General features: G+C 36.5%; 1 protein-coding gene across 1 annotated transcript; it reads left to right on the top strand.

The window, feature by feature from the left end:
- Positions 1–256: 256 nt before the first annotated feature.
- Positions 257–22273, top strand: LOC129882588 (ribonuclease 2-like). The gene is made up of 9 exons (XM_055956965.1): positions 257–572; positions 869–897; positions 992–1065; positions 2099–2200; positions 2312–2315; positions 3724–3815; positions 4493–4654; positions 5257–5335; positions 21936–22273. The coding sequence occupies exons 1-9, from the start codon at positions 361–363 to the stop codon at positions 21965–21967; spliced, it is 786 nt and encodes a 261-aa protein (XP_055812940.1). The 5' UTR covers positions 257–360; the 3' UTR covers positions 21968–22273.
- The last annotated feature ends 1502 nt before the right edge of the window (positions 22274–23775 follow it).

Below are 23775 nucleotides of genomic sequence, written 5' to 3'. Positions count from 1 at the left end.
CGCCGGAAAATACTGTTCACGTCGGCTTGCCAAGATGCTGTTTACAACGACCTTTGAGTTTTGTGGGTAGCATATCTTGAATTGAACGAATCTTTGGGCCAATAAAATGAGAAGAACCACGATAATAAAATAAATTCAGCTAATCGGAGCCGAAAAACATAAAACAACGAGACGAACCGCGGAATTTTACCGTGGCAAGGGAAGTTGTATTTTATCCGTTAACTAAGTATTTTTTTTTCTCCTTTTTACAAATAATCCAGAACTGCCGTGTCCCACCAGCCTTCTTCCTTATAAAACAGTTTGAAAATTCAATGGATTTATATCCATAAGAAAGAAAAGAGTGGGTGTATCTGCGGAGCCATGTCTTTTCTTGCAATTGTGAATCTGCGGATACTATTTCTATGTTGTATTCTCATCGCAGTCAACGGTGGATGGGATGAGGAAGTTGGATTACTTAGAAGAGGAGGAGGATATCAGAGAGAGTTCGATTACTTCAAGCTATCTCTTCAATGGCCAGGCACCTATTGCCGGAGAACTCGCCATTGCTGCTCTTCCAACGCCTGTTGCAGCCGGTATATATCCTATTATCTCTTCACGCTTCTCTATTTCCCTCTTTTTATTAGTATTACAATAAAATTTGGGGACATGGATATTGAAGATTCAGATGGTCAATTAGTTTGATGCTTAGTTGTTCTCAGTGTTGGATAATTACAAGTATATGGGTCTTTCATAACTAAGTGGAGAATCACCCAGTATTATTACAAGATTCTTTTTTGATAAATATCTTTGTTTTGCCACAACTTTCGTTATAAAGCTAGCATGCGTTTGAAAGTAGGAGCTTATCTCTGCTTTTTGTGTATTTTTCCAGCTCGAACTCGCCATCCGTATTCACAATTCGTAAGTTCTATGTCGTTCTGGGAAAGGTGTGTTATTATTTTTTCATGTGGTGACAAGTGAATGATATAACTGAATAAGGTTTGTTGTCTTCTAGATGGACTTTGGACAGAGTATAACGATGGAACTTGGCCTTCCTGCTGTTCTGGTCGCCCTTTTGATGAGAGGGAGGTATGTTTGCTTATTTTCCCTTTTTCTATCAGAGAGCAGCTTTGAATGTGAGAATTCATGGGTGGAACTATCTGCATTGCTACTGAACAGTTTGTAACTGGAACGACAGTGTCTTCTGATGCCATGACTAAATCACAGGAGTTCACAAAGATCTCTTTTCTTTTCCTTTTTGTTGTGATAGTGGTGGTGTCAGGTAGAAATCACCTAGATCTTTCGCTTCTGTTGGGGTTCAAACATTTGTCTCCTGTGGTCCTCGTTCCAGCTTTATCACTGGCAACACCCTTGGGTGCGGTGGCTTGAAATGATTTTATTTTATTTAGCAGCGGCAAGCGTCTGTGAACTTTGGGGAGAGGTGATTAGACAGGACATGGCGCAGTTACAGCTTACGGAGGACATGACCTTAGATAGGAGGGTGTGGAGGACCCACATTAGGGTAGAAGTCTAGTTCATAGTCTCGTTATTCTTCTCTATTCATAGGTGTAGTAGTGCATTACGATCTCTTGCGCTTTGACTTCTGATTTCTGTTATTTCTGTTATTATTTATTACTTTCTATGCTTTGATTACTCAATTTTACCTGTGACGCTTTCATTATTTATTTAATCGTTATTTGTTATTAGTCTTTATTTATTTGTATTTATTTGTTATCTATTTGTTATTTGTTTGTTGTTTTTCTCATAAAGCTTTTAATTTTCTATTCTTATCTAACATTTTTTATGCATTTATGCTTTTACTGAGCCGAGGGTCTCCAGGAAACAGCCGTCCTACCTTGGTAGGAGTAAGGTCTGCGTACATTCTACCCTCCCCAGACCCCATGTTGTGGGATTTCACTGGGTTGTTGTTGTTGTTGTTGTTGTAAGCGTCTGTGAACTTTATTGGTTAACTAGGATATTTGCGAATTCCGCAATGAGGTCATTAAAAAGCTTAGATTTCTTTGATCTTATTGGTGCTTCCCTTTTATATATTTCATGCTTACTCCTCATCACTGAGGTCAAATTTATTTGTTTATGAGCCAAGTGCTTTTTGTCATCTCAGATTTCAACATTGCTCGAGCCAATGAGGAAGTATTGGCCTTCCTTAAGTTGTGGTTCCCCCAGATCTTGCCATCACAAAAAGGGACCATTCTGGGGTCATGAGGTGGTTTCACTGTTATCTTTACTTATTGATTGTTTGAATTTGATACAGTTAAGGAACTGACACATTCTCCTTGCATTCCTCTATGCTGACTCTGGAGATACTCAATTACAGTGGGGTAATGACCTTGCCTTATTCTTTATTTATATTTAATTAATCGTACAAGAGATGGACTAGTAGAATGGATGAACTTAACTATACTATCTGCAATGCTATAGTTTACTATCTGATACTTGAGGACTTAGGGGTTATGAGTAGTTTGCTGTTAGTTGCAGCTGGCTTGGGGCTTCATGTCCAGGCCTCTGCTTTTCTGTTTTTGTTTTCTGGATTGTAATGTTAACTTTTGTAATAAAATTGTTCATTTACCAAAAAATAAAATTAATCGTACAAGATGAAAGAAGGTTAAGAGCTTGCTATTTTTTAGAATTTAATTGAGAAGCAAGGTTCTAGATTTTCCTAGCAAGGAGCCAAGGATGTAAAAACCTAGAAAGTACTTGATTGTTGACATCTCTTAACAAATTAAGAGTAGCTTCCTTCTTCTCCTTGGATACTGATAAGTGATTAGACATGTGATTCCTCGTTTATTGTTTATTTTTTAAAATGTTATTGTTATTACTACTATTAATCTATTTCTTTCTTATCCTTCTAAAACTGAGGTAGTAGGTAGTTTTTTCCTTCTTCTTTTGTCATGGCATCAATGAGATGTCTTTGTGTATGCACTTAATGTGCACACCAAGAGTATGATGTAATCTCCCTTTGGTATGTCAATAATGTGCCAACAAAGGGCTAAAAGACAATTTTGTGTTTATTAGCTAGCAAGGTTTACGTATAATTTTCGTTATCAAAATATTTACATATAATTTCAATGGAGATATTTGTAATCAGACAACTTGAGGAAGGATGAAGAGGACACTGTACAAAGTTATGCTATTCCGTCCCTTGGATGTTTCTCAAATTCAGTTGCTAATGCATTTTATTGAGAGTTTACATCAGCGGTGGATTGTGAGGGATCATAATGCGACCAGATCTAGAGAGATTCACAGAACTAGATTAGGGATGCACTTTCCTTTGCCTACTGTTTAACCAACCAAAAAAAAAGATTGTGGATGGGCTTGAATAACTCATATTCTGCATTTGGTAGCGGTTAAGGAGTATCGAGGGGGAGTTTGGGTTATCAGGAGCATTAATCCCTCTACATTACACTGAGGATCCACCTCCTAAAAGTGGTTGTCATATTTCTTTGCAATACAATATGTAAAAAAATCATGTTCTTTCTTCAACCAACACTTCATAGTATTATGCTGTGGTATAATAGATTCTGGTTACCAAAAAAGCACCTGGTTTTCAATAGGGAGGTATATGGAGATGAACGCAGGGCCTTATCGCTCTACTAAATCCAATCTGATTATAGTACAGAAGGTCTGGTACAGTTAAATGCGCTTTAAATATATCAGATGGGCATAAATCAGATAGGATCCTCTTTAATTTATCGGTTGTGACTATATTTTCATGCTTATTGATTGCAGAAAAACATGGGACATGTGCTTATCCAGTTGTCCATGACGAATATGAGTTCTTTTTGACAACGTTGAATGTTTACTTCAAATATAACGTCACAGTAAGTCATTTTTCATGCTATGTATTCTAGTTTTGATATCATATCCTTGGAAGACCAATATATTTTTTATCGTAGCAATTTCATGTCCTTTTCCTTCTTTTTGGTTATACATTCTATTTTTTTATGCTTGTTGGGATATTTTCGTTCGATGAAGTTGTTGATGATATCAAATACAGAAGAAGTTGCATCTTGAATAATTATATGTCAAAACTTACTTATGGATGTTTATTAGTACGTACTTCTCGTCGATACAAAATTTATCAAGAGTAATCTTTGTGACTCGGTAATTAACAGCAGAATTAAGGGGAGGGTGAGGGGAACTTAACCTGGACATGCATTGTCTAACGTATATGCTGTAACTTATCAATTAATCAACTGTATCAAAACATTCTTGATATCATTGTTTATGCATTAAAAGTAGTGGTATTCTTGTTGATACAGTTTCCTTTTGTTTTCAGTTGAATATTAACAAGATTTCTTCAATGTCAATAAACTAACCATATAGTGATTTTATGCCTGATAATTGCAAATGAACATGCTGTTGCTCATTGATTAATCTCTACTGTTTCCTTCTATATCCTGTTGAACATTTACAAGTTTTTCTTCACTGATAGTCAACTATCCAAATAGTGATTATGTGTGGTACTTGATTAACATTCACTCAAACACAATACCAGGAAGTTCTATTTGAAGCTGGATATGTACCATCAAATTCCGAAAAGTATCCATTAGGAGGCATCATTTCAGCCATTCAAAATGCTTTTCATACAACCCCAGAGTTGGTATGCTCAGGCGATGCCCTGGAAGAACTTCGTATATGTTTCTATAAGAATTTTGAGGTTGGTCGTCTCTCTGATGCTCTTGACAGAAATACTGCAATATATGCTTTGTGATCTCACATTTATTGTTATATAACCATGATTCTGATAGCATCAAATAAAAAATATCAGACACACTGTGTTGCCTCTGCGGAAATCTTTGTCAGCATCAATGAAGTACCTTTCATTCTATAAACTTCTTTGATATCCCGGACAGCCTCAGCAGTAGATATCACATGACCATAATGCAGAGAGGTTCATGACTTGATCGTTAAGGATGGATTTCTTGTTTATATGTCTAGGGTTACTAAGGTTTTGTGCAGTGCCGAAGGCCAACTGATAAGACAAATGAACAGAAAACAATGACCTTGCTTTTTTTTATTATCCCTTACCCCCTTGGTCGTCCCTTTAATCAATATCCTAGATGTTAAGAGCAGGGGGATTAGGAAGAATATGGGCTTTGTTTCAGTATTCTGATTTATTCATCATACAAGTCACTGGGAAAAGTTAATTTCATGTTTATCTTGAATCTTTATTATTAGCAGACCGTCATTTCCCTAATCTTCCCCATTCTAATTATAAGTGACTAATAAACATGTGCTTCAATACGATCCTTTTTACAGCCTCGTGACTGTGCACATGATACAAGCTCAAGAGGGTCATGTCCTCAGTACGTCAGCTTGCCAGCCCATGGATCATGGGGTAAGTTCTCTTTGTTTTTTCTTCCTTTGGCTGCCCACTTTATTTGTTTAACTTTATTGATCTGAATGTGATAAAAGTATTCTCTTACATAACAAACTTGAAGTTTCGGGTGCCATTCTTACGATTGTTCCAAGTACCATACATAAGATAAATATGACTATGACATGGTAGATGATGTACATACTGAGTAAAGAGCAGCAGAGGATGGAGTAGCTCCCTCCTCTCTGATTTCCCTCCATACTAAGTAAATTGCAACAAAGAATGGAGTCAATGAGCACATCTAGGCATTGATGTTCTACTTGCCTTTTTCAGAAAGAGAGTACTCCTAGGTATTGATGTGATGGTTGCCATCTTCAAACAACATCAACTAGAAACCTAGTGCAATATTATAAGTAGGGTCTGGGGAACACTAACTTTCTTCTTTTTATTTTCTAATCGTAGGAGTTGATTTGGAGAGATATGCCAGGGTGGTTGGCATTGGTTCGTACCTTCCCAGCTCTTCCATGAATGGTTTGCCTACCCCTTTGCAGGCCTCCCTGCCCATCTGCTTCAGCTAGATTTTTGGTCCATATCCTTCTGCATCGGGGGGTGGGGGTGGGGGTGCGGGGGGGGGGGAGCAATTTTGGCAACATGATGAGACTTTGATTCCTACATACCAAACTTTGATCAATCATACATGATAGGAGAGAAATCAGATGTAGGATGTACTTAGACGTTACCCCTACCTTTGTGGGGAAGAGAGAGTGTTTCTGTAAACATTAAAATTATATTGGATTTAAATCCGTAAATTAATTTAGACTATATTAAATTCAAGAAAATAGTCCAAATGATGTGGCAATCCAAGTCAAATAAATGATCCACTAAAAGCACACCATGTGTTAAAGTTATGTGGCAATCCAAGTCAAATTAAATGAGCCACTAAAATCTTGTCACGTGTCGAAGTTATTTGGCAATTTAAGTCAAATTAAATGAGCCACTAGAATAATGCCACGTGTATATGTGACATGTTCTGACCAATCAAATTAAAACTCTTCACCAAAGAAATCTAATTGGTCGGTTCAAACCAACCAATCAAATCACACCCTCATACCACTTTCTACAACTATAAATAGGGGTCCTTATTATTCTCAGAGGAGGGGGGTTTTGAAGAACAAGAAGCAAGAAGAGAGCTCGTGGATCAAAGGCCATAAATTTTCTACGAAGCTACAAAGTTCAAGTAATTAAATTCAAGCTCAAGTTCAAGATCAAGAACGAAGAAAAATATCAAGAAATTCAAGATCAAGTTACTTGTTCATATTTATTATTCGTCTTCGTCAGAACCATACAAGTGTTCGTGACGAATAATTTAAATCCAAATTCGAAGACGAAGATTCAAGATCAAGCTATTCAAGCTCTTGACTCTAAATCAAATTCAAGTTTAACATATTACATATTATTTGAAGAATCAGAGGATTATCATAGAGATTGTAACACGCAATACATTTTGAAATCAAATATTACACTTTGTTACTCCAATTTTTTCGGTCTTGATTATTTATTTCTCGGCTCGAAAATTTGTTGTTTACAAATTTTGGCATGCCCAATGGGGCAATCTCTACCTCTCATCTCTTTACATCGATCATCAAACTTCAAAAATACTTAAATGGCATCTAAGAAGTTTGACTCCAGGACTGTTGCTACTGATTCCAAGTTTTCCTCTGAGGTGGAGAACATACTGGATGCGACTATGGGGAGTTTGGAACCCATGACTAGGAACAGAGCAAACTTGCTAGGACAACAAGCACTCCAAGTGCCGTTCGCATCAGTTCCTATTTTTGATCTTCCATCTTCAAAGGGGGCAAGATTCTTTCCGAATGAATTGGAAGAAGGAGAGAATATAGTTGATATTGTTGAAAAGACATTGGCTCGACTTAGTCCTTTTAATACAAGGAATTGCACTATTCAAGATGAAGATGATGTCTTGATCACTAGATCTGCCCCAGTCACTCCACATTACTTGTTTCAGACAAATTTCAGTTTGAGGGAAAATCCATGCTTTGCTCCATCATCCATAACGTCCATCCAAGCGATGATGACTAACGCCTCAACTGTTGAGGAACAACTGACGAGTTTGACAAAGGCAATTGAAGGTCTAACAAAATATGTGCAAGATCAGGATAATCGAATTGTCAAGTTGACGGACAGAGTTGAAAATGTTATGGAGGGGGACTCAAGTCATGCACCTGGAAAACGTTCGATGATACAAGAAAAGGGAGATTCAGTTACAAAGCAAATAAATGTGGGTGATGAGCTGCAAGTATCTGCTGAAGGAGGAATTCCCATTCATCAACTGAAGGACTTCATTTTGGGAACTATCAAAGATAAGTATGACGTGTCTTCAAAGTCATCATTTACGTATGCAAAGCCATACACTTCAAGAATCGATGTTTTGAAGATGTCTGCAGGTTATCATCCTTCAAAATTTCAACAATTTGACGAAAAGGGAAATCCAAAGCAACACATTGCCCATTTTGTTGAAACTTGCAATAATGCTGGAACGTATGGAGATTATCTGGTCAAGCAATTTGTGCGCTCCTTACAAGGAAATGCCTTTGACTGGTATACAGATCTCGAGGCTGGCTCTATTGATAGTTGGGAACAACTTGAGCATAAATTTCTCAATCGTTTCTATAGCACAAGGCGTACTGTGAGCTTGGTTGAACTCACAAATACACTTCAATGGGAAACTGAACCTGTCATCGAGTTCATCAACCGATGGAGAAATGCAAGCTTCAATTGTAAGGATAGGCTTAGTGAAACTTCCGGAATAGAAATGTGTATTTAAGGAATACGTTGGGGACTTCGTTATATCCTACAGGGTATTAAATCCAAATCATTTGAAGAACTAGCCACACGTGCTCATGATATGGAGTTGAGCATATCTACTAGCGGAATTGAAGGACCACTTATTTATGAGCCTCACAAGGGAAAAGATAAAATGGAGGTAAAGAAAGGAGGAAAATCGGCACCTAAGTTTGGAAATAAGGAGTCTATGAATGTTAATGCCTTACCTTTGAAAGTGTCTACAAATCTAAGCAAGAATCAAAGGGTGAAGACCACGACCTTTCAGAATGATGCTGGTAGAAAGCGACTTTGAAGGAAATGCAGGCAAAAGAGTATCCATTTTTGGACTCAGATGTTCCAACAATTTTTGAAGAGCTTCTGGCATTAAAACTCTTTGAGCTACCTGAATTGAAGCGTCCAGATGAGGCTGGGAGGACTAATGATCCAAATTACTGCAAATATCACCGTTTGATGGGCCATCCTATTGAAAAGTGTTTTATCTTTAAGGAAAAGATCATGGACTTGGCCCGTGAGGGAAAGATATTGCTTGAAGACGAGAAAGAGAGTTAAAATCAAGTCTCTGTCACTTTTGGTTCACTCAATCTCATAGTTCTTTGCAACTTTGTCAAAATACATGATGGTGGCGATGTCCTAGCCACATCACCACCAAAAATGATTAGATTTGGTGACTTTGAGCCGATAGATGTTAACACATCATCGCTCGTTCCCTTGATGAATGAAGTAATAGGGGAAGATAAACCTCTGGAGGAAAATTAATCTTGCGGTGCTTATACTGATGATGAGGGATGGATTTTAGTAACATGACGAAGACGTTGTAAAACGAGCTCGCAAAGAGAGCCAAGTAAGCATGTGACAAGAGCAAAAATGAAGAAACTACCTAAAACTCAAAAGGTAAAGAAGAATATGAAGAAGTCAAGAGTTGTGGGGAATTACTATCAAAAGCAACGTTCTCCGGTGACATTAGAGGAATTCTTGCCAAGTTGGTTCCGTGAAAAGATTTCTCATTGTGATACCAAGGCCTCATGTTGTAACATTGATAAAGAAAGAGACAACGGGAGAAGACTTATCGCCATCATTACTTCCATCATATGAAGGCCCTATCAAGTTTCACTCTGAAGAAGTGGACACTTATGATTGCGAAGTTTACATTCACTAATGATGATCTTTTATTGGGTGAAGTGTTGCATAATCGTCCTTTATATATGGTAGGTTTTGTGCGTGGACATAAAGTAAATAGGATCATGGTGGATGACAGATCTGGGGTCAATATCCTCCCTATTCGCACTGTGAAGGAACTTGGAATCTCGATAAATGAACTGTCTGAAAGTCGTTTGATGATTCAGGGATTTAACCAAGGGGGCAGAGAGCCATTGGCGCTGTCAAATTAGATATAACGATGGGAGATATGCGTTCGAGTGCATGGATGCATGTTATTGACTCAAAAACCTCGTATAATATCTTGTTAGGAAGGCCATGGATACATGAGAACAAAGTGGTACCATCCACCTACCATCAATGTTTCAAATACTTTGAAGATGGGTTCAAAAGAAGGTAGTTGCTGATGATGAACCTTTCACCGAGACAAAAGCGCACTTTGCTGATGCAAAATTCTACTTAAAGAATCATGTCTCAAAAGACGTCAAAGTTGGTAACGCGACACCAATCAGAAAGGCTGATATCACAAAAAAGGTTGATGTAGCACCTGATAATGCGAGGGTCATGACTGAAAAGAATAAAACACCTTCAGATATGAGTAAAATACCTAAGGCAAGTGAGGCATCTTCAAGTAAGAGAGCGATTCCTATTTCTCACTATGTCCCAAAGACAAACAAGGTTAAGATCCCACCCTCTGAGTTGCAGAGTAGCAAGTTGACATTTCCTATCAAGCAAATTGATACAATCAAATCACCTTCAAAAATGATAGAAGGATTTGTCAGACCATCAAATCATGATTCATATGAATCACTTCCTAAAAAGCATACAAATGAGGGTTTTGACCCAAATGCATATAAGTTGTTGGTGAAAGCAGGGTACAATCCTAATGAAGCTTTTAAAGTAGGGAAACTTCCAAATGAAGTTATTGAAAAGGCAAATCATGGCCTAAATCCAACTCAAAGGATGATGATAGAGAGAGGGTATGTTGTTAAGCAATCGCGTGAAGGCTTGGGTTACAAACAACTGTCGCCAGTTCGAATCTCTATAAAAAGGATGAGCATCAACTACATTACCCCTGTGGAAGATCCTATGATGTTCAACAAGAAGCCTTCTGTGTTTGATCGACTTAATGGCATGACGCCTAATGTTTCTGCATTTGATCGGCTTATCGAATCAACTCCAAAAACTTCAGTGTTTGATCGGTTGGGACCAATGAAGAAGAAACACTAACGCCAAAGAAATTATAGAACGATGGAAGAATGGGTACATTCTCGAGAGCATAATTCACCCAAGAATTGCCCTAGTTTGATTCCTTCTAGAATGAGGCGAGAAACAAAACTTGTAGTTTCATGTGGAAATGTCCTGAGAGCAAGAACTCACACCATAGTTCACACTAGGGAGCGAGATGAAGATGAAGAAAGTGTGGGATCATCAAATCACAACACAATTTGTGACGAGGAAAGTACTTCACTATATGCAAAAATTGAGGATGGATTTGTTGATATTCATGCATGCCATCACGTATCTTTTAATGATGTTGATCCTCAAGAAGACGAGGATGCTAAAGATGCGCCACCTGAACTAAAGGAAGGGGTAAAGAATACTGTTGATGCATTGAAGGAAGTAAATCTTGGGGTTGATGATGATATAAGGCTTACATATGTAAGTGCTTCACTAGATGATGATGAAGAGAAGAAATATATTGAGTTGCTTATGGAATTTAGGGACGTATTTGCTTGGAGTTACAAAGAGATGCCAGGATTAGACCCTAAAGTTGCAGTTCATCGTCTTGCTGTGAAACGAGGGACTCGTCCTGTTAAACAAGCTCAACGTCGCTTTAGACCTGAACTGGTTCCTTTGATCGAAACTGAAGTTAACAAGCTCATTGAAGTAGGTTTCATTCATGAAGTCAAATATCCTACATGGATTTCAAGCGTTGTACCTGTAAGAAAGAAGAATGGCCAAATTCGAGTTTGTGTTGACTTTAGAGATCTTAATAATGCATGCCCTAAGGATGAATTTCCTCTTCCAATCCCTGAGCTTATGATTGATGCCACGACTGGATACGAGACAATGTCTTTCATGGATGGTTCATCTGGATACAATCAAATTCGCATGACACTAAGGGAAGAAGAACTTACTGCATTTTGCACTCCTAAAGGTATATATTGCTACAAAGTAATGCCTTTTGGTTTAAAAAATGCTGGGGCCACTTATCAATGAGTCATGCAGAATATTTTTGATGACATGCTTCATAAAAATATTGAGTGTTATGTCGATGACTTAGTGGTGAAATCAAGGAAGAGTGATGACCAATTGCAAGATTTAAGAATGGTGTTCGAATGACTTCGAAGATACCAACTCAAAATGAACCCTTTAAAATATGCCTTTGGAGTTACTTCGGGAAAGTTTCTTGGTTTTATTGTTCGACATCGAGGAATCGAGATTGACCAAGATAAGATAGATGCTATTTTGAAGATGCCTGAGCCAAAAAATATTCATGAGTTAAAAAGCTTACAAGGAAAATTAGCATACCTTAGGAGGTTTATCTCAAATCTGGCTGGGAGATGTCAACCATTAAGTCGCCTTATGAAGAAAGATGTTCCTTTTGAATGGGACCAAGCTTGTACCAATGCTTTCGAGAGAACATAAAATCTTATCTGATGAAGCCTCCAGTACTTGTAGCTCCTATAACTGGAAAACCATTGATTTTATACATTACAGCACAAGAAAGGTCAGTAGGAGCACTTCTCGCACAAGAAAATAATGAAGGGAAAGAAAATGCCCTATATTACTTGAGTAGGATGATGACACAACGAGATCAAGTATTCACCTATTGAGAAGTTATGTCTGGCACTCGTATTCTCGATTCAGAAGATGAAGCATTACTTCCAAGCTCATATTGTGCAACTTGTCTCTAAAGTGAATCCTATCAAGTTTGTCATGTCCAAGCCTGTCTTAAGTGATCACTAGCAAGGTGGTATCTCCAATTTCAACAATTTGAAATTGTGTATATATCTCAAAAGGCAGTAAAAGGACAAGTGCTAGAAGATTTCATGGCCAATCATCCAATTCCGAATGATTAGGAGTTATCTGATGAATTACCTGATGAAGACGCAATGCTAGTGGAAATTCAGCCACCTTGGAAGATGTATTTTGATGGTGCTGCACATCGTGAAGGAGCTAGTGCTGGAATGGTATTTGTCACTTCCCATGGAGAAGTTTTGCTGTACTCCTTCACTCTAACACAACACTGCTCCAATAATGTTACTGAATATCAAGCACTCTTACTTGGGCTTGAAATGACCATTGATATGAAACAATTGCAACTACAAGTTTTTGGGGATTCCAAGTTGGTGATCAATCAAGTCTTGGGTAATTATGAAATGAAGAAGCCTGGGTTAATCCCATACTGCAATTATGCTCAAAAGATGATAGGATGGCTGGGAGAGGTGACTATTCAACATGTCCCAAGAAAGGAAAATAAAAAGGCTGATGCATTGGCAGCTTTAGCTTCTGCATTAGTATCGCCTGATGAAATGCAAGTTATGGTTTGCCAAAGATGGATAACTCCGCCTCCAGATGAGCATGAAGAAGAATTTCGACAAGTTATCGCCACTTCGGAGGCTGAAATTGATGATTGGCATCAACCAATAATAGATTATTTGTGTTATAGAATATTGCTAGAAAACCTTTGAAGAAGGAGAGAAATCCGACGACGAGCCCCTCGTTTTCTATATTATAAAAATACACTTTACAAGCAGTCGTTCGATGGAGTTCTCTTACGATGTTTGGGGGCAGATGAATCTACTCAAGCTATGCAAGAAGCACATTCTGAAGTCTGTGGAGCGCATCAATCTGGCCCAAAACTTCATTTTCACATAAAAAGGATGGGATATTACTGGCAAACCATGGTGAAAGATTGTCTGGATTACGTCCGAAGATGTAAAGCTTGCCAATTCCATGCAAATTTTATACATCAACCCCCAGAAGTATTGCACCCAACGATTGCCTCATGGCCATTTGAAGCTTGGGGTTTGGATGTTGTTGGACCGTTGCCTAAGTCCTCAGGTGGACATTTGTACATCCTGGCTGCAACTGACTACTTCTCAAAATGGGCAGAAGCTGTTTCTCTTAGAGAAGTGAAGAAAGAGAATGTCGCTAACTTCATTCGAGTCAATATTATCTACCGTTTTGGTATTCCTCGATACATATTGACAGATAATGGCAAGCCATTTGATAACAAGTTAATGACGAAGATATGTGATCTTTTTGGCTTCAAGCAACGCAATTCCTCTATGTATTATGCGACTGTTAATGGTCTCCCTGAATCATTTAACAAGACACTCTGCAACTTGTTGAAGAAAGTTGTTTCCAAGTCTAAGAGAGAGTGGCATGAAAGATTGGAAGAGGCTCTTTGGGCATATAGGACTACGTATCGCACGCCAACACAAGCGACTCCCTATTCTCTTGTTTATGGAGTTGAACCAGTTCTTCCACTTGAGCGTCAAATCTCGTCATTGCGCCTTGCCATTCAAGAAGGAATCACTAATGAAGAAAATGCTCGGTTACGCCTTGAAGAATTGGAGGCTCTTGATGAAAAAAGACTAGAGGCCCAACAAAGTTTGGAATGTTATCAAGCTCGTCTAGCTCGATCTTTTAATAAGAAGGTTCGTCTTAGATGCTTCCAAGTAGGTGATCAAGTTCTTGTTGTAAGAAGGCCCTTTATTACTTCTCGTTGGTGTGGAAGCAAGTTCTCCACTAAATGGGATGGACCATATGTGGTAAAAGAAATATACTCAAGTGGCGCTTACAAACTGGTTAACTCAGAAGGATTGCACATTAGCCCCATTAACGGAAAGTTCATAAAGAGATACTATCCTTAAAGAAAAGAAACACACTCCTTAAGGTACGAGTATAAACTGCATATTACTCCTGGCCCGCAAGAGTATAAAATGTGCACGACATCAAAAAAAAATGTCCGCTAGGTTGAAAATCTCGAAAGAGGCGGCCTAGGCAAAAGTTAGGACACAAAAAAAAATAATAATAAAAAAATAAAAAATAAAAAATCACTCTTTCAGAACTACGTTATGACTTGATCCTCTTCACTGAGATACGTAGGCGCTTGAAATTACATTTTGAGTTCAGTCGCATGAGTATCCAAAAAAAAACACAGTCTCTCTTGACCTCTTCACCAAGGTCCGTGGTGCTTAGAGTTACATCCTAAGTTTAGTCTCATAAGTTCAAAAGAAATGGGGCACGCTATTATTTGAGCATCACAATGTTCTTGTAGATTGTCATATATAACGTGTGAATTAGAGAAGGCCAATCAAGACAGAATTTGAATTGACTTCAAAGAAATATTTGTACAAATCCGTAAAGCTATTAGCTATGATTATTGTACACAGTGTAGATCTATGAACCTTCTTTTCGGCTTCTCTACGCTGAGATATGAGTGTTTTTAATAAGATCATGCGAATATGAATCTGTCAGCTTTCCTGCATGTGAAGTTCATTTTTGAAGTTTGTTTAGAATGATCCTGAGGGACTAGAGCTATAAATTTTGGATATGTTTTAGATTAAGAAGTTTAGTTTCTGATAAATTAAGTCTCTCCTGGCTTTGGTGCTCTCATACAATGATATATCTCTTGTATTATCGAAACACACAAGGTATCGCAACTCTGAAGAAGAGGAAGTCAAATCTCTAAAGTAAACCATGATCCAATCTGTAAAAAAAAATAAGTGTTTTATTAGCGCTTAAATTAGTAATTCGATAATCATGGTCATGAATCTCAATAATGAACGATTATATTCTTTGAGCAAGACCTATGCCTAATCTAGATGGTGGAAAGTCTTTACAAATCATGTAAAGTCTTTGCTTTATACGGTGTAAAGTCTTTAGCTTAGACTATGGGATGCTTTTGACTCAGACGGTGTAAAGTCTTTGCACGAATCATGTAAAGTCTTTGCCTTAGATGGTGTAAAGTCTTTAGCTCGGACTATGAAATGTCTTTGACTCAGACGGTGTAAAGTCCTTGCCACAAATCATATAAAGTCTTTGCCTTAGACGGTGTAAAGTCTTTAGCTCGGACTATGGAATGCCTTTGACTCAGACGGTGTAAAGTCTTTGCACGAATCATGTAAAGTCTTTGCCTTAGATGGTGTAAAGTCTTTAGCTCGGACTATGAAATGTCTTTGACTCAGACGGTGTAAAGTCCTTGCCACAAATCATATAAAGTCTTTGCCTTAGACGGTGTAAAGTCTTTAGCTCGGACTATGGAATGCCTTTGACTCAGACGGTGTAAAGTCTTTGCCACAAATCATGTAAAGTCTTTGCCTTAGACGGTGTAAAGTCTTTAGCTCGGATTATGGAATGCCTTTGACTCAGACGGTGTAAAGTCTTTGCCACAAATCATGTAAAGTCTTTACCTCAGATGATGTAAAGTCTTTAACTTGGACTATGGAATGCCTTTGACTCAGATGGTGTAAAGTCTTTGCTTAAGACGGTGTAAAGTCTTTAGCTCGGACTATGGAATGCCTTTGACTCAGACGGTGTAAAGTCTTTGCCTCAGACGGTGTAAAGTCTTTACCTTAGACGGTGTAAAGTCTTTAGCTTGGACTATGGAATGCCTTTGACTCAGATGGTGTAAAGTCTTTGCCACAAATCATGTAAAGTCTTTGCCTAAGACGGTGTAAAGTCTTTAGCTCGGACTATGGAATGCCTTTGACTCAGACGGTTTAAAGTCTTTGCCACAAATCATGTAAAGTCTTTGCCTTAGACGGTATAAAGTCTTTTGCTCGGACTATGGAATGCCTTTGACTCAGACGGTGTAAAGTCTTTGCCACAAATCATGTAAAGTCTTTGTCTTAGATGGTGTAAAGTCTTTAGCTCGGACTATGGAATACCTTTGACTCATACGATGTAAAGTCTTTGCCACAAATCATGTAAAGTCTTTGCCTCAGACGGTGTAAAGTCTTTGGCTTGGACTATGGGATGCTTTTGACTCAGACGATGTAACGTCTTTGCCACAAATCATATAAAGTCTTTGCCTCAGACGATGTAAAGTCTTTGCCACAAATCATGTAAAGTATTTGTCTTAGACAGTGTAAAGACTTTGGCTCTAACAATGCGGCACCTTCGGGTCAAATGGTGTAAAGTCTGCGCCAAGAATAATGTAAAATTATTGGCTCAAACAATGCAGCATCTTTGACTCCAATAGAATAAAAGTTCATTGCATATGAAGTAATATTTTCACTTCCAAACAAAGAAGGCCTAAACAAAACAAAATGTACCTCGTATCTTGATGAACTCAAGAGTGTATGCAAAAAGGAGCATCAAAATTGTCAATGCCAATGATAAAAAATAAATAAAAGAAGAAAATCTATTTATAGACAAATAGTGATGGTGAGGAAGTCCTTCTCCCAAAGTAACTATAATTACTTTTTGGGTTAGGAATTTAGTGGAATGGTATAAATTTATTCTCTCCAAAATAAATAAATAAATAAAAATCGGCCCAAACAAAAAAAAAGGGAAGAGAAGAAATTACCTTATATTGTGCTCCCTCGTTGTGGCTTGCAACACTGCAATTGATGCAAAATATGAAGAGCATATCTCTATTTATAGAGATTAAGGTTGCTGTGGAAGTATTTGTTTCCATGTGAAACACTTAAAACAATTATACTCCTAAAAGGACTTGAATTATTGGACTACTAATTGTAGTCATTGATCGACATTAACTATCCCTCTAAGTGGATTATGGTTTCAAGCTTAAAGAATATAATAATAATTATTATCATAACTTCGATCATCATGCTTATATAAGGTCCTTCAATTTTTGGTCTTTATCCGATTATGGCGTGCGAGATTTACATATATAATTTAATATTGATCTCAATTAAAATAATACTTCAAGTCCAGTCTTCAAAAAAATAAAATATTTTGACAAGACTTGAAGTAGGGGGCATTTGTAAACATTAAAATTATATTGGATTTAAATCCGTAAATTAATTTAGACTATATTAAATTCAAGAAAATAGTCCAAATGATGTGGCAATCCAAGTCAAATAAATGATCCACTAAAATCACACCATGTGTCAAAGTTATGTGGCAATCCAAGTCAAATTAAATGAGCCATTAGAATCATGCCATGTGCCAAAATTATGTGGCAATCCAAGTCAAATTAAATAAGTCACTAAAATCTTGTCACGTGTCGAAGTTATTTGGCAATTTAAGTCAAATTAAATGAGCCATTAGAATCATGCCATGTGCCAAAATTATGTGGCAATCCAAGTCAAATTAAATAAGTCACTAAAATCTTGTCACGTGTCGAAGTTATTTGGCAATTTAAGTCAAATTAAATGAGCCACTAGAATAATGCCACGTGTATATGTGACATGTTCTGACCAATCAAATTAAAACTCTTCACCAAAGAAATCTAATTGGTCGGTTCAAACCAACCAATCAAATCACACCCTCATACCACTCTCTACAACTATAAATAAGGGTCCTCATTATTCTCAGAGGATGGGGGTTTTTGAAGAACAAGAAGCAAGAAGAGAGCTCGTGGATCAAAGGCCATAAATTTTCTACGAAGCTACAAAGTTCAAGTAATTAAATTCAAGCTCAAGTTCAAGATCAAGAACGAAGGAAAATATCAAGAAGTTCAAGATCAAGTTACTTGTTCATATTTATTATTCGCCATAACCATACAAGTGTTCGTGACGAATAATTTAAATCCAAATTCGAATACGAAGATTCAAGATCAAGCTATTCAAGCTCTTGACTCTAAATCAAATTCAAGTTTAACATATTACATATTATTTGAAGAATCAGAGGATTATCATAGAGATTGTAACACGCAATACATTTTGAAATCAAATATTACACTTTGTTACTCCAATTTTTTCGGTCTTGATTATATATTTTTCTCGGCTCGAAAATTTATTGTTTACAGTTTCCATAATGGATGCCATCTTCATTAACCTATTTGCCGGCTGAAACAGTGGACCACATTTTCTTTTTATATAAGAGCATGCATAATAGTTTAGGATGCCTCATTGTTGTAAATACTTTAATACGGTCCCCTAATATGGATCTAATTATGGGACGCTACAAGATGTAATCAGATGTTTTCTTCCTATGACTTATGGTGCGGGTTCGTTAAGAGAGAACCTGCAATCTCTTGAGTTAAGTGCACAAAAACTGAAATAATTTTTCCTTAGATTTCATGGGATAACCATAGAGTTTAAATACAATATTGATAAGCTAACTACTCCTAGAAACTAGGACATGATTTCCTAACATTACTAGAATGAGAAACTGCAAATAACTGCTACGGTAAACCATTCGGAGACCAAGGAGTGCTAACAATACTCCCCTCCTTTAAATCATGCTTGTCTTAAGCGCTGAGGGTGGAAACTACTAGTTTTCCCTCTTTTTCAGCTAATTGTTCCTCATCTTTTATCGAGTCAATCTAGAATAATTTCTTGCATTGATGACCTTGGGTAAACAACAGTTCACCACAGTTGAAACAAAAAGTCCCCTTATCAATTTCTTCACAAATTTGGTGTGTTATTGAGATGAAAAAATATGTTGTCTTTGATATACAATCTAACAATTGCAAACAAAGAGACTGTTCCTTACTTTCATAAAGCCAGGAAATATGCAACTCTACCTCAATTGAGGATTATGCAACTCTGCTTCAATTGCTATGTAATCAGCAAGACCACTAAATGTAAAGTTCAATTTTCTGCGCTTGTGTAAGGGTACCAATCCACTAAACCAATTGCTCAAACTTTTCTTGGTATCTGCCACAGTTCCAATTTGGCTTCTAATTGTTGGTCCAAAAACAAAGTTTGCATTGACGTTTGAACTCATCCCAAGAGCATTGAGGCATATCTTTTACTAGTTGAAGAAACCAGAGTTGTGCAATTCCTTCCACATGAAAAGAAGCAAGTCCAAGTGTTGAAAGAAATGCTCGCACCTGTTCATCAACCCAAAGGGTCCTATTGGCCTTTAAATTGTGGAAATTCCAACTTTGTATATCTAGGAATGATGGAACTTCCTCCTGTTTCTGATTTTGACCCTTCTCTACTATAGCTTTTCCTTTCCAACCTCAATTATGACCGACATTTTCAGTTGATTCAAAATTGGCCTTTGAATTTGCCAAATCCTTTGTGAGTGCGTCTAAACGACCATTTTTGGCTTCATGTCTGGCTAAATTGGCTGCACATTCTGCTTGGAACAAGTTCACCAATTGTGCCCATTGTTGGATTTGGTCTCCCATGACTCCCGTCTCTGATAACAAGTTGTTACGGTCCTTGAATGAATCTAGTTATGAGACACTGCAGGATGAAATTAGATGTTTTCCTCCTACGACTGGTGCTGGTTCGTTAAGAGAGAATCTGCAATCTCTTAAGTTGAAGTACTCAAAAATTGAAATAATTTTCTTCTTAAATTTCATGGAATAAACATAGAGTTTAAATAAAATACTGACGAGATAATCCCTAGAAACTAGGACATGGTTTCCTAACGTTACTGGAATGAGAAACTGCTAATAACTACTATTGTAAACCATTGGGAGGTCAAGGAGTGGTAACGTACCTTTATGCATATTTCTTTAGGTTGGTTCACACAATCAAAATATTTTTCAAGTGAAAGGGCATGATATACCCCTCAAATTTGTGATTTAGAGCTTATATACCCTTCGTTATAAAAGTGACTCACATATATTCCTATCATTACACCAATGGTCCAAATATACCCTTCTCGTCTAAAAAAAGTGAAAAAAATAGATTTTTTTATTAAAAAACAAATCCATGTATTTGATCCTTCTAGCAAAGTTCAGGGGGAATATTTGATCTTTTTTCACATGTGATTTTTTTTTGACTTATTTAATTCAATGATTAATTTAGGCTTATTATTTTGATGATCAAATTTATTTTTTCACTTTTCTTCTTATAAAATTTATTATTAATGCACCAATTTTTTTTATCTAGATACAAAAAATAAATTACAATATAGCTGCAAAAAAATAGTTTTAAATTTTTATTTACTTTTTTCTTCTTTTTCCATTCGCACTTCTTTCGTTTTAGTTCTTATATTTTCACACTAGAGAATACAACAACAACAACAACAACAACAACCCAACGAAATCCCACAATGTGGGGTCTGGGGAGGATAAAGTGTACGCAGACCTTACTCCTACCAAGGTGGGATGGCTGTTTCCGAGAGACCCTCGGCTTAATAGAAGCATAAAAAGAGTTTCACACTAGAGAATGAAAGATAAAAAATGAAATAAGAATAAGAAACTTAGATAACGATAAACAAATCGATATATAAGGGGGATATTTGAAACTCAAAGTAGCCGTTGAATCAGAGAAGTCAAAAAATAAAATAAAATTCACATATGAGAAATATCAAATTTACACCTGAACTTTACTAGAAGGATCAAATATACCCCTACATGGATTTTTTTTAATAATTAATTTAAAGTTAATTTTTCACTTCCCATTAGACAAAAAAGGTATAGTTGGGCCATATGGAATGGTAGAGATATATGTGAGCCACTTCTATAACAAGGGGTATAACAACTCTAAGTCACAAAGTTGAGGGGTATATCATGCCCCTTTCCCTTTTTAAAAAATGGCATATAGTCAAGAGTTGTGCTGGCATTATTGGTACCATGAAGCAAGAAACAGTTGTAATCAACTTTTATATACAATGAGCATGAAGTGCCCATACTTGTAAAATTTTAGTTCCTTTATGAATAATAAGCGCAATATTATTGTCTTTGGTTAGCCAGGCGTATAAATGTTTATGATGACGGTGTATTAAACAAAGGAAAAGAAAATAGTGAAAGTTGCCCCCTTAGTGTACCTAGAAATCTGGTCAAATTTAAATTTTGTTTGGCTCCTTACACATGATATATGAATTTGGTGGGTATTTGCAGATTCCTTGGAGGAAACATTCTTTACTTGTGATATCTTAGTAATAGGAGATACTTATCATTAAAGAGTAAATGGACGTATTACATTGATTTCTTGTTTCCATCTCTTTTGTCCCCCTTTGGCTCTTGATGGCATAGTTCATTTTCATGTGTGTTTTGGGCTCTTTAAGAAGGTTTTATCCTGCATCTTAGGAATATAATAAATCGCATTCTGCTTGAATCATCTTAAAGCTTTTGTTTCTTATTACAAATTTTTGTCTCTATTTGCTCCACAAGAGAGAGGTTGAACTTGCAAGCTTGCTTTCAGCTAAAAAAATATTTCATGTTGGTTGAATTAGCAGAAGTGTAGTTCTTACTGTTTCCACCATGAGACCGAATGACCGAATGACTGTGACCAACAAGGGGTTTGGAAAGTGGCGTACCACTCCTGTTTAAATTTTTGCATCATCATACATCATCAAATGTTTAAATATGTAACACTGTTTTTTCCTGTGTTCTTTTATGCATCCACTATCCATTGTCATAGGGCATCTCAATCATTTTCTTTGTTTTGTTCATTTGCTAGGTTAAAGTTGCTAGAGATGTACCTAGCAGAATAGGTAAATATTGGTGTTCTCAATGTGATGAGTATTTGTTATGACTTTTGGTTTACAGGGTTTAGAAGCAATACAACAGCAGCTTCTTAGTCTACAGAATGGTCTCTGGTTTCGTCAGATGATTTGATAAAGGTGCCGAATGACCTTGGCTTTATTGCTTTACGGTGAAGCCCGTCACAATACAAATTTCAGCTTGGGATTGGTTAATCCTTTTTCAGTGCAAATCTACAAGTGGATGAATAATGTTTCATTCCATACTTTCCGGGTCTAAGATCAATGTAAAACCTTAACCAGATTAATAATGTTCCCTTTTGTGCTATTCCAGTTTATCAAAGTAACTTTTCGACAGGGTTTATACATACTGGTGCATGAATATAAAGAACTGTTGGGTTTCTTGTTGCTGGTTTCAGTATTATGAAACCCAGTTAAGTGTTATTCCAAGGGTTCCCTTCTAGAATAGTTTTAGAGAACCGTGAAGCTATGGTCAATCATATCAATATTTGCTCACTGTCCAAGCATGTATTGGAGCGGGCTGGAGGTAATGTTTCAGTTCAAAGTAAATGGGATAGAGGATGCAATGCCTAAATGAACATTTCAAAAAGACATCCATGTCTGTGTTTGCTTTAGCTTTATGTGAATGATAAGTTTGCTTACCCAACTTATAAGCTTTATTCAAACACTTTCAATGTCAATTTTGTTAAAGTCCATAATTGATAATCCTAATCAATGGTAGGACGACATGTTTGATGTTGTGTCTCCTAGTTACGTTAGTTGTTTCTCCTTGACACAATTTCAACGGTTAGGTTGTTTGAAAAAAATTCTATTACGCTTCACATTTGGTGACTGCATTACTGGTATAAGCAAACACTATCATGGTATAAAATTTTACATTAATTTTATATTACAGAAAACAATTGTTGTAGATAGATTCTACTATTTGGTTAGAACGAAAGAGGGGTTATGAAGCGCGCACCAACAAAAATTGACCCTTCTAGACTGTATTTCAAGAATTACCAGTTCATTTCATTAAAAAATATAATTCTTTATTTATTAGTGGGAATCCGATCTCATTTTGTCTTTTTTTTCTTCATCTGCATAAAAACAATAACAACAACAACAACATACCCAATAAAATTTCACAACTGAAATTTGGAAAAGATAGAGTGTACGGAGACTTTACTATAGGCTCATGGAGAAATAGAAGCTGTTTTCCTCTGCATAACATAAAAGAAAAAGCACGCGTGTGCGCACACACATTTATGTCATTTTAAAGTAGTGCATTTCTTTTGGCCTATTTTAAAGACTGTAATTGAGTTAATCTCCGTATAATTAGTACAATGTTTTGTTTCAAGTATTAAACTTTGTACAACTTATGCAGGGGTTTAATATCGCTAATCGAATATTGTATAACTAATATAAGTATAAATTTTATTAATATGAATATAAGACTAAAAGTTATACAAGAGTCAATATATTAATTTATACCACATTGAAAGATGGATAAGCAATACGTGCTTGCTTAGTTGAATTAGTAAGATGTTATTAAAACTACATATTATATAATACTAATGAATAAAATTCAGCATTATATAATACTTCCTTTATTGTGTATTTTTTATTATTTAAAGATAAGATTACTAATCTAATCAACAAAGAAAATTGAAAATTCTTAAAAGATGAGAGCAATTCAAGTACTCATTTACTAGTTTTAAATATAACATAGGTAATTTTATTAGTTTAATTTGAGATCTTAGGATAATTTTTGACTCCATATCATGATAAAGAACAAGAAGTGGTTCTTACGTGTATTTGTGACATCCAACGAGCCATATGAGGTGAATATGTTACGATCTAAAATTTGAGGTTGTCATAACACTTATCTCAACTCCACCTTGATA

The sequence above is a fragment of the Solanum dulcamara genome, chromosome 3 (genome assembly GCF_947179165.1).
Source record: "Solanum dulcamara chromosome 3, daSolDulc1.2, whole genome shotgun sequence".
Taxonomy (NCBI): Eukaryota; Viridiplantae; Streptophyta; class Magnoliopsida; order Solanales; family Solanaceae; genus Solanum; species Solanum dulcamara.
The sequence above is the reverse complement of the archived record's forward strand: the minus strand, read 5'-3'. Positions and strand labels throughout refer to the sequence as shown.